The following is a 12,729-nucleotide window of genomic DNA, read 5'->3' on the forward strand; positions in this document are numbered from 1 at the left end:
GATCTATTGGCAAAAAGGAGATTTAGCATGACGGAGCCAAAGGTAGCCTTTGAAGGCAAGCGCAAGGATGAGGAGTCGTGGAGACAGAAGCATCCTAGGGGCGTAAGGCTGAGGGAAGGTGCTTGGAGGCTTGAAGTCTAAGCTAAGGAAGTAAATTCAAGTGTATAAAATAATGTAAAACTGAGACGGTACAAACTGCTGTAAATTTCAGAAGTATAAAGTACCAGTCGACTGGTACCAAGGCACAGAATGGACAGAATGTCGCCAGGGTAATTTGAGGCAAGTACCAGTCGACTGGTACTGGTACCAGTCGACTGGTAGATGACCGTTATGAAGTGGCAGCTCAAAATCTTGTCAAATCTTTAGTGCCGTTAAAGCCCATCAGTCGACTGATAGGTATACCAGTCGACTGATGTCGGAAAAACTATAAAAGCAATTCTTAGAGCTTGGAGATAACCAACTGTTCTAAAACCGAAAAAGTGCTCATCAAGTAATCCTCAAGCCTACAGATACTCAAACTCTTCCTTCTGATCCTAACTTTCACTTTGTAAAAGGAAGAGGAGATTGTGTAAGGGTTTCTCCACCTTCGATTGTCATTCGAGAAGGAGAAGTTTATAGTGGAACTTCATTGTGTGGGTGTGTGCGCCTTGGATTAGTCACCTCAAGGAGGTGGAGACCAAGTAAACAAAGGGAGTTAGCATTGCCTTTTTGTTTTCATACTTGTTCATTTGTTTCCTTTATCTTCCACTAACAAGTTGTAGGTCAAAAGCGAAAGAAAGGCTATTCACCCCCCCTCTAGCCGAACACAAAGGTCCTAACAATTGGTATCAGAGCAAGGAACGCATCGGAAGAACTCATCGTCAACCGAAGCATCGAAATGGCATTTCAAGAGGGATATAGCACCGCTAGACCACCCTTCTTCGATGGCAATGACTTTGCATATTGGAAAGGTAGAATGGAATACTATTTAATGAATGATATTGAGAATTGGTTTAGTGTTGTAGATGGGTTTGAAAAGCCGAAGGATGGATCGGGAGCACCTCTTCCTACCAAGGAGTGGACAAAGGAGATGGCAAAGAAGGCCCAAGCTAATGCAAAAGCCACAACAACCCTACAATGTGGACTTTCAAAGGAGCAACTAAGCAAAGTAGGACCGTTTGATTCCGCCAAGGAGCTTTGGGAGAAACTCATTGAGTTAAATGAAGGATCAAGCGAGTCAAGAAGGGCCAAGAGAGATCTTTTGTTGGGACAACTTCAAACCTTCACTATGAAGACAAATGAAACCGTAAGTCAAATGCACGGTAGATTCAAGGAAATAGTAAATGGTCTTCATGTTATAGGTGATAAAATTGACAATAGGGACCTAGTAAGGTATGTTCTTCAATCTTTTCCTAGAACCACCTTATGGGCCTCAATGGTTGATGCGTATAAGGTTTCTAGAGACCTTTCTTTAGTTAAACTTGATGAATTATTTTGCGAATTTGAACTTCATGAGCAAGCTAATGCGGTTTCAAAAGAGAAAGGTATGGCTCTTGTTGTAGAGAAGAAGGAAAAGAAAAAGAAGAAGGAAAAGAAGGTGGAATCCTCATCATCCGAATCCGAGCAAGAATCATCGGATAGTGATGATGAAATGTCGGCAAGTGAAGTGGCTCACTATGTCAAAAAGATGATGGGAAGATCAAGAAAATTCACAAGAAAGGATGTGAAGAAGATGTTTCAATCCTCAAAAGGTAAGAGTAGTCAAAGTTCAAACTTTAATACTAATGTCACTTGTTATGGATGTAACAAGAAAGGACACATCAAGCCGAATTGCCCGGAATTAAAGAAGAAAGAAGAAAAGGAGAAGAAGAAAAAGGAGAAAAAGAAGGAAGCCATGATGGCCCAAGCTACATGGGATACACCAAGCATTGACTCATCGGATGAAGATGAGCTATGCCATGTTACTCGACATATGGCTTTTATGGCTTTTGAAGAGGGCAAAGATGAATCAAGTGAAGAGGAGTCATCAAATGAAGAGGAATCAAGTGATGAATCATCATCAAGTGATGATGATGAGGTAAAAGAATCTCCCAAAGTAGAATTTCTTTACAAAACTATTGCTCATCTCAAAAATGCTTTTGTTAAATCACAATCTAAGGTAAAAACCTTGAAGGGAAAGCTTAAGCTTATTAAAATTGATGCATGTTCATCTAGTGAGTCAAGCATGCTCAAGGAAGAAAACGAAAAATTGAAGAATGATGTGATTGAGTTAAGAGCATGTCTAGAGAAGTTTACAAATGGATCCAAATACTTAGATATGATCATTAGAGACCAAAGAGCCGTTTACAACAAAGTCGGTATAAGATATAGACCTAAAGAAAAGGAAGTTGCATACATGTCTCTAATTAATGGCACTAGAAGTGATAGAAACAATGTTAAGAAGAATGCTAAAGGAAAGACAAGACAAGCTTGGGTGCCTAAGAAATATTTGAATGATATTTCCGAATCAAGTGCATGGGTACCAAAGAATTGTGTGTTTTATGTTGTCTAGGTAGAAGAGAAAAAGGATGCAAGTATGTGGATTGTGGATAGCGGTTGCTCAAGACATATGACCGGTGATGTGAGCAAGTTCTCCACAATAAACTATATAAAGAAAGGAACGGTATCATTTGGGAATAGTGGGAAGCTCAAGATTATAGGTAAAGGTACAATTGAGGTATCACCCACAATTATCATTCATAAAGTCTTGTTGGTTAAAAATATGGGATTTAATTTGCTTAGTGTTAGCCAACTATGTGATGCCGGATATAATGTAGAGTTTCACCCAAATAAGTGTATAGTTAAACACAAGAATCTTGAGAATGTGATGCTAGAAGGATTTAGAAAGGCAAATCTCTATTATGTTGATCTTTCATATGCTTCTAACCCCTCTATTAAGTGTTTGATGTCAAAAGAAGAAGAATGATCGCTATGGCATAGAAGACTTGGACACATCAACATGAAGAACATAGCCAAGGTAGCCAAGATGGAGCTAGTTAAGGGGCTACCAAAAATCAAGTACATCAAGGATAAACTATGTGATGCATGCCAAGAGGGTAAGCAATCAAGGTCATCACATAAAGGTAAAACCTTAACTAGCACTTCACTACCATTAGAATTATTGCATTTGGATCTTTTCGATTGTCATAGAACACCCTCTTTAACGGGTAACAAATATTGTTTGGTAATAGTAGATGACTACTCTAGATATACTTGGGTTCATTTCTTAAAACACAAAGGAGAAACTTTAGAAACTATTATAGGGTTTACCAAGAGGGTAGAAAATGAAAAGAACATCAAAATTGATAGAATTAGGAGTGATCATGGTGGAGAGTTCGAGAATTTGAACTTTTCTAAATTTTGTTTGGATAACGGTTATAAACATGAATTTTCTTGCCCAAGAACACCTCAACAAAATGGTATAGTGGAGAGGAAAAATAGGGTCTTACAAGAAGCGGCTAGGACCATGCTCAATGCATACTCCCTACCTAGCTATTTGTGGGCCGAAGCGGTTAATACCGCATGTTATATCCAAAATCGTGTTTTGATTCATAAGTTTTTAGGGAAAACACCATTTGAATTATGGAATGGCACAATTCCTACAATTCACTATTTTAAGGTCTTTGGTTGTAAGGTTTATATTCTCAATACCAAAGATGACTTAGGAAAATTTGAGCCCAAGTCTAATGAGGGAATTTTAGTTGGATACTCATCCACTAGTAGAGGATATAGAGTATACAACAAAAGACTCAAATGGTTGAGGAATCGTCTAATGTTGAGTTTGATGAGTCTACTAGGACTTATCCTAGAAAATCCTCTATTGACAAGGATATAATTGAAAATAATCAAAACATCACTCAAGAAATGCAAAATCTACAATTAGGGGGTATTGATCTAGGGGGAGAAAGAGATGGTTCGGATGATGAAAGAAACAATGTAAACAATGATACTTCCAAAAATGATGATTCCATTACCCCAAGGACCTTAAGGCACCATCAAGATCATCCTATTAATCAAGTAGTTGGAGATGTGGCACAAGGGGTAAGGACTAGATCCTACTTTAGAGATCATACTAGTCAAATTGCTCTAATATCACAACTTGAACCAAAAACAATTGATGATGCTTTACTTGATACGGATTGGATTTTAGCAATGCAAGAAGAGTTGAACCAATTTGAAAGGAGTGATGTATGGGAGTTGGTTCCAAGACCTAATGGGAGTACAATCGTCACAACAAAATGGGTTTTTAGAAATAAGTTGGATGATCAAGGGAGAGTCACTAGAAATAAGGCTAGGTTGGTAGCTAGAGGTTTCAATCAAGTGGAAGGACTTGATTATGATGAAACCTATGCTCCGGTAGCTAGGTTAGAGTCTATCCGAATATTATTAGGATATGCCGCTTACATGGGTTTTAAACTCCACCAAATGGATGTAAAATCGGCTTTCTTAAATGGTTTCATTAAGGAAGAGGTTTATGTAGAGCAACCACCCGGATTCGAAAATATAGATTACCCAAACCATGTTTATAAGCTTAAGAAAGCATTATATGGGTTAAAACAAGCACCTCGGGCTTGGTATGAGAGACTTTCATCCTTCCTAATCTCCAAGGACTTTAGAAGAGGAACAATTGACCCAACATTATTTCTAAAGTCTAAGGATGGGGAAATTTTTGTTGCACAAGTCTATGTTGATGACATCATTTTTGGCTCAACAAATAATGAACTTCTTCATGACTTTATCAAACACATGGAAAGTGAGTTTGAAATGAGTCTTGTTGGAGAATTGAGTTTCTTTTTGGGATTACAAGTCAAGCAAACTAGCGAAGGAACCCATGTTTACCAAACCAAATTTGCTAAAGAACTTATTAAGAAATTTGGGTTGGAAAATGCTAAAGGAGCATCTACTCCTATGGGGACTAATACCAAGATAGATAGTGATCAAGAAGGGAAATTAGTTGATCCAAAACTATATAGGAGCATGATTGGTAGTTTGCTATACCTAACCGCTAGTAGACCGGACATAATATTTGCCGTAGGAACGTGTGCAAGATACCAATCATGTGCCAAAGAATCACACTTAGTAGCGGTAAAGAGAATTTTGAGATACATCAAGAGTACCCTTAATGTAGGTCTTTGGTATCCTCGGACTAGGAATTTTGAGTTGATTGGGTATACCGATTCCGATTATGCGGGTTGCAAATTAGATAGAAAAGGTACTAGCGGTGGTTGTCAATTTCTTGGACCTTCCCTTGTAAGTTGGAGTAGTAGAAAATAACCTTGTGTGGCCTTATCCACAACCGAAGCCGAGTATGTGGCCATGGGTAGTTGTGTAGCTCAATTGCTTTGGATGATGCATACTTTAGAAGATTATGAGTGTCACTATTCCAAAGTTAAGGTGTTGTGTGATAATATTAGCACCATCAACTTAACCAAAAATCCGGTGCACCACTCTAGGACAAAGCACATTGAGGTGAAGCATCATTTTATTAGAGATCATGTGGCAAGAGGAGACATTGAACTACTTTATGTTGAATCTCAATCTAATCTTGCCGATATTTTTACCAAGCCGTTACCCGAAGTAGAGTTCACCTCTATTAGGAGGGAACTTGGTATGTGTCTTGTAGAATAGTGAGAATAGGAGTCATTGCTTGTGTATTTCTTCAATTAGATACCATGTGAGATGTTTAGGATGATGTCTTTGGTTCAACATGTTTGTCATGATACATGACTTTGGGCCAATATGACATCTAGTCACATTGATCCTTAAGTGGACCAATCATTGGGAAGGCTTGTGCACAATTAATGTGTACATAGCTCTTTGAACATGATTGGATATTTCTTTCAAATACAAGTATCATAACCTATTGTATGCAATTTAAGATGATATGGAAAATACCATATAAAGAGGTGTAAGAAAGAAGCCTTGTTCTAATATAGGTACAGCACCTATAGGGAAGTTCAAATTGGGACTTTCATTCAACGATATACTACATAATCTAACTAGTGTTAAAGCATGTGTCAATCTTGGGATCTACGGTAGACATATTTTTATACATATTTTTCCCGAATAGACAAGGTTCAAATATACTTCTCCACCAAATTTAAGAATTTTTGGAGGTTGGTATAATTATCTGTAGGTTTCTGAAATTCGGGGCAGAATAAGGCCAGAATTGGTATCAGTCGACTGGTTCAGGTACCAGTCGACTGGTAACAGTGACTTTTGCGAACAGAATGATTCTGTGGGTTTCTGTTTTAGGCATCAGTCGACTGATGGAAGCATCAGTCGACTGGTACTCGTGTTTTTATATATCCTTCCGCGTGCAGGTGGCCCGATGGAAACCCTAGTTTCATCTGCCGCCTGCTGCCGCCTGGATTCCAGCGCGGCTCGTCGCCGTTTCTTGTCCTCTCCGGCCACCTAAACCTCCTTCTCTTTCTCGATCTATCCTCATCTTCCCTCATTGCTCAGTTTGTTTCTCCTGCGGCCTCTCAACGCCAGTCGGCTCGTGTCCTCACCACACGTCCTTCTTCCTCGGTTCTTCCTTGATTTCGTGGCTATGGAACGAAGGTAATCCTTCTCCCTCATCTTTCTCAAGATCAAGTGTGATTTAACCCTAATACCTTGCTGTTTTTGCTGTTTTTGCTGTGTTTCTGTGCTCTTCTCCCTGTTTTGGGGTTACTTTTGGATCATATGCATTGCATTACCACATTTAGGGTTAGGCAAAAACGCAGGGCTAGTGAGGGAACCTCCCGGCAGTCTACTCCCATTCCCTCGAGGGATCGATTCCGATCCGAAGCCGCACGACAACGATTTGCGGCTATTGATTTCGCTATGATACCCTGTCGGTATCTGAATCAGACCTATTTTACTACAATTGTACCAGATGTCATGGAGATCATTCAGTATTTTGGTTTAGATAAGTTAATGCATTGCACGCATTTAGTCAATCTGGATTTATGTAAGGAATTCTACACCAATTTGCATCCTAGAGGTAGTGGAGGTCATACATGGGTATCTCGTGTAGGTTGTGTCGATATTGAGTTCACTCCCAGCATTCTCCAGTCTTTTCTAGAGTGTCGGGCTTCTGAGAGCTCCTTTACGTGTTTTCCTACAGTTGTTGAGCCATTCACCGATTCACTCTCTCATTTGTCCATTGAACTGATACATCAGTATTACTTCAATGCCCCCCGAGCTCCTCTACGGCGCATCTTCAATGCTACCCGTATGTCTGCCCGCAGCAACATCCTTTATAAGGTTGTTATTGGGTGTATCTTACCTATAGTCACTCGGGGGCAAGCCAAGATTCGGCTGCCCCATCTGGTCATGATGTATGCTTTGGAGCACCGGCTCGACATCAACATCGCTCTTCACGTCTTTGAGTCCATCGTGCACTTCTCTAGTCCTACTAATGAGAAGTTGTACATGCCTTACTGTCACATCCTGACGTCTTTCTTTGCTTCTCGGGGTCTCGATGTCATGAGGGGTCAACTGCATCAATTATCTAAGGACTATGATCAGATTGGGGTCCGCCAGTTGTCTCTTGCAGGTATTGAGAGACGCCAGGGGGAGATGGTATGGCGTGCTCAGGAGGCGGATGATTCTGACGCTGAGGAGGCTGACGTACCTCCTCCTGCATTGGCACCGCATCCAGCCCTTTTGACTGTCGAGGCTCGATTGACTCAGCTGGAGGAGACAGTACGCCAGGGGTTTCAGGAGTTTCGGGGGTTCCGGCAGGATTGGACTGCTTCTCAGCAGCGTCAGGCGGATATGTATGCGATGCTGCAGCGCTGGGATCTGACATACCAGGCTCCTCCACCTCCTCCCAGTGATGATCACTAGGACTATGATTCTGGTTTTCTTTATGTGTTGGTGTCGAGATGTGTTTTGGCTTCGAAAGTGCTATATTCTGTTCATCTCGAACATTTAGCTTCCTGACTATGATGGACGCCTGGTGTTATGACATTATGTGACTAGTGCTTATTTTCTTTCACTGCTGCTTCTTTTTCTCTTTCTTGCTGGTTTGTAAGCTCCTTTATATTCGCATATGTCCTCTTTTATTATCTGTCATTTGTTTCTTCCTATCACTTGCTCTTAGCCGATATCATGGATTAAGGGGGAGTTGTAGCTTTTTTTTGTGCGACAAAAAGGGGGAGATGTGGATATCTTAAGTTAGATATTTTGTATGCTTATGCTTTATTCATGATTCATGTTATATGAAGATATTTTGTATGCTTATGCTTCGTGAATATCATCATACTTTCTAGATGTTGTATATTTAAAGACCTAACTTAAACACATTTTGCCAAACATCAAAAAGGGGGAGATTGTTGGAGCAATCTTGCTCAAGACATTACTCATTGTTGATGTTTGGTTAAAATAGTTTAAGCTAGGCATTAATTGTGATCTAACATAAGTATTGAGTGAGCAGATACAAAGAAAAGACCAAGTATGAAGTTTTGGCAAGGAAAGATCCGGAGGTGCGATCTATTGGCAAAAAGGAGACTTAGCATGACGGAGCCAAAGGTAGCCCTTGAAGGCAAGCGCAAGGATGAGGAGTCATGGAGACAGAAGCATCCTAGGGGCGTAAGGCTGAGGGAAGGTGCTTGGAGGCTTGAAGTCTAAGCTAAGGAAGTAAATTCAAGTGTATAAAATAATGTAAAACTGAGACTGTACAAACTGCTGTAAATTTCAGAAGTATAAAGTACCAGTCGACTGGTACTTATACCAGTCGACTGGTACCAAGGCACAGAATGGACAGAATGTCGCCAGGGTAATTTGAGGCAAGTACCAGTCGACTGGTACTGGTACCAGTCGACTGGTAGATGACCGTTATGAAGTGGCGGCTCAAAATCTTGTCAAATCTTTAGTGCCGTTAAAGCCCATCAGTCGACTGATAGGTATACCAGTCGACTGATGTCGGGAAAACTATAAAAGCAATTCTTAGAGCTTGGAGATAACCAACTGTTCTAAAACCGAAAAAGTGCTCATCAAGTAATCCTCAAGCCTACAGATACTCAAACTCTTCCTTCTGATCCTAACTTTCACTTTGTAAAAGGAAGAGGAGATTGTGTAAGGGTTTCTCCACCTTCGATTGTCATTCGAGAAGGAGAAGTTTATAGTGGAACTTCATTGTGTGGGTGTGTGTGCCTTGGATTAGTCACCTCAAGGAGGTGGAGACCAAGTAAACAAAGGGAGTTAGCATTGCCTTTTTGTTTTCGTACTTGTTCATTTGTTTCCTTTATCTTCCACTAACAAGTTGTAGGTCAAAAGCGAAAGAAATGCTATTCACCCCCCCCCCTCCTCTAGCCGAACACAAAGGTCCTAACAAATATTGTATCGACATGGCTTAATCAGACCATAACTAATATCTCCACAATGGCATGATATTGTCCACTTTGGGCCTAAGCCCTCGTGGTTTTGTTCTTGGGCTCTACCCAAAAGGCCTCATTCCAATGGAGATATCTTTTCTCTTATAAATCCATGATCTTTTCTATGTGTTTTTAATATGAGACTATGTTTGTAACCTTGCAATCCCAACAACGACTATGGCGATAAAAAGAAATTTTTTTCATAGATTTTCTGAATTTGCAGCTAATAGATTTTTGTTGCAGAATCTGTGCCTAAAATAGATATATATTTGTCACATAATCTATGACGAATATCTATTTTCATCACAAAATTGATATTTTTTCCATGCAAATTTGCAACTACTAAGGCGATGAAAAGAAATTTTCATCGATTTTTTGAATCTATAATAAACCTAGATTGTCGTAGATTTGTGATGAATATCACTTTTCATCGTAGATTTGGGATTATGAAATTTCACGATGAATTTTTTTTATCGCAAATTGACAATGAATTTTGTGATTAAAAAAATATTCTTTGCAGATTTTGCGACGAAAATCCCTTTTCGTCACAAATTAAGATCATGAAATTTCACGATGAATTCTTTTTTGTTGCAAATTTGCAATGATTTTTACGATTAAAACATTCATCGCAGATATTGCGACGAAAATCCCTTTTTGTTGCATATTGATATCATGAAATTTCACAATGAATTCTTTTTCATCCCAAATTTGAAACGACTTTTGTTACGAACAAAAACAATCGTCATATATGTTGTGACGAATATCCATTTTCATCGCAGATTTGAGATCATAATATTTCATGATGAATTCTCTTTTGTCGTAGTCACAATGAATTTTGCGACAAAAAAATAATTCATCACAAATTTTACGATGAATATCCATTATTTCGTCATAGAATTTGGCGATGACTTATTTGCGACGAAGAGTTTTTCATCGTAGATTTCGTCACAAATTAATTTTGCGATGTTTTTTTACAAAATTCTTCATCAAATTCATCGCAAAATGATCATTTTTTTTAGTGATGTTCATGACTTGATTATCTGTCCCCACGGGACACCTAATTGGCTACAAGATGATAGATTTGTTACAATAGAGCAGGAAAAATTTTTCTCACTTCTTAATCATTTGATGATCGACTATATATAAATTGACTCTATAATTTATCTTCCTTCGTATAATTTGGAGATGATGAATTATGAGATTATGAGTGCGTCGAGTATAATAAATGACTCAACTATCTAATATATATTTAATTGGACAATACTAAATGACTTGATTCTACCTAGCTAGAATAGAATAGATTTTTTATAATTTGTAATTCATTATTAAGGATGACAGTCAATTATATTCTTTTCCACCCATTTTTATATTTAATTTTAAAAATAATATCTAATTAATTAATTTTTTAAACAAGTAAATTCAATTTCTAGCCCGCCAGAATTTGACGAGCCAGATTTACCGTATTTAATTTACATATAAAAAATGTTCCGTAGTGCGCAAACTCAATTAAAGTCGATGACAAAAGCTGTGAAGAAGCCAAGGAGGCAGCAAACTGAGTCCAACATTAATGAGCTTCATTGATGCACGCCATTGCCAAGCTCACCCTCTCTCCTCATTCACCATAAGTGAATTCATCTCTCTATCTTTGAATTCATGTTTTGAGTATAGGAATATTCATTGTGGTAGCTTGATTCAAAGACATTGATTGAGCATCTGAATCTCTGTCTCCTTTCGACTTCTAAACTCATTAGTATAGTTTCATCGATAACTATTTTTTCCAAGGGGATACCATTGCTTACAAGTGAATAAGGAAGGGAACAAGTTCAAATCCTTCTAATGATGTAGTTGCTTTCTTTCTTGACTTATGGGACGGTTCGCTAGCTTATTCAATAGTCACGTTAAGACTGCATTTGGTAGGGGTAAAATGTGATACATTCTTTAAAAATTACAAAAAACATAAAATCCAAACCACTTCCAAATGAAAGCATTAACTCCTCCCTATTCCTCTCTCATGACTCCCACCTCTGCTACACACTCCTCTTCCAGTGACATCCATTAATGAAACCCCTTTTATGATCCGAACACAAAAAAAATTATTTAAAAAAAAACAAAAAGAAAAAGAAAATTTAACAGTCGAATCAGATTTTCTCATGTGATCCTGGCCATGAATCATGTGAAGCACTTGATGATCATTAAATAACCTTTCACACACGCACCCTTATATATTACACCTTGATTTAGTGTGTTTACCTTCACAAGCCCCCCACTTCACTTCCATTGCCGTTCTATCGCAACCAGATGAACAAGCAGTACTGTTCCAGTACTATTCCTTTCCTTCTTCTCTTCCTTTTCACCGCACTCTTCCTCCTCACAGCAACAATGGCTCAGGGATTCAGACCAAGTTCATCAGGCAAGTTCTTCAATACAGATATATATATCATTGTAAATTCTCATGATCAAGTGATGGATGTAATATATATATTCTCTCGTTTCACTGTCCAGATGCTGCCAATAGCAGCAGCAACTCCATCTCTAAGGTATTGTAAATTTTAAAGTTAATTTAATTATATATTTATATTGTTATTTTTTGTTTAATTTGTTTGTTTGTTGTTTCAGGAGATGTATGTGGCTTCGGGATCGAGCTTGCCCGACTGCACGCACGCATGCGGGCCGTGCTTCCCCTGCAAGAGGGTGATGGTGAGCTTCAAGTGCTCGATCGCGGACTCGTGCCCGGTCGTCTACCGGTGCATGTGCAATGGAAGATACTACCATGTGCCTTCCAAACTGGGGAGGAGATTGTGATGGTGGATTTCAGTTTTGTAGAATAATAATAATAATTATTATTATTATTATTATGCACGATCTGTTTCTTAATTAATTCCTATTTGGTATCATATATGCGATGATTGATGTTCGATCGATCCTGATCTCTATCCTCTGTTTAAGGGGCCGGCCGGGGCCATCGACTGAACTAGCTAGAAAGAAAGAAACAAGATATATGATCGATTCTGAGATTTGCCTGCGTGCGCTGCGCTGCGCCTCTATAAATGCGTATCTGAATCAATGTGGCTGGCAGCGATAGAACAGACAAGTTGAGCTCACAAGAAGCTACATTATTTGAGCCGATTGTATCATTCTTTCTCCTCTGTCTCCGATCTCCTCTCTCTCTCTCTCTCTCCAATCTTTTACTATTAGGCCCAGCTACCAGGGACTGAGTCAGGGCTCAGCGGACAGCAGAATGGGGGCAACGACACGTAACGCCGGAGCCATGTAGATATTAGTGTACCCGAGCTTGTGTTTCAGGGCCCATTTTAGGGTTTATCTCTAAAGAATACATTTAATCATT

The 12,729-nt window shown here is 39.1% G+C and overlaps 1 protein-coding gene across 1 annotated transcript; it reads left to right on the forward strand.

Moving 5' to 3' along the window:
- The first annotated feature begins 11,648 nt into the window (after window positions 1-11,648).
- On the forward strand, window positions 11,649-12,277 carry LOC121994327 (protein EPIDERMAL PATTERNING FACTOR 2-like). The gene is made up of 3 exons (XM_042548401.1): window positions 11,649-11,793; window positions 11,886-11,920; window positions 12,000-12,277. The coding sequence occupies exons 1-3, from the start codon at window positions 11,682-11,684 to the stop codon at window positions 12,183-12,185; spliced, it is 333 nt and encodes a 110-aa protein (XP_042404335.1). The 5' UTR covers window positions 11,649-11,681; the 3' UTR covers window positions 12,186-12,277.
- Window positions 12,278-12,729: the final 452 nt, after the last annotated feature.

This window comes from Zingiber officinale, chromosome 6A (genome assembly GCF_018446385.1).
Source record: "Zingiber officinale cultivar Zhangliang chromosome 6A, Zo_v1.1, whole genome shotgun sequence".
NCBI classification, from domain to species: domain Eukaryota; kingdom Viridiplantae; phylum Streptophyta; class Magnoliopsida; order Zingiberales; family Zingiberaceae; genus Zingiber; species Zingiber officinale.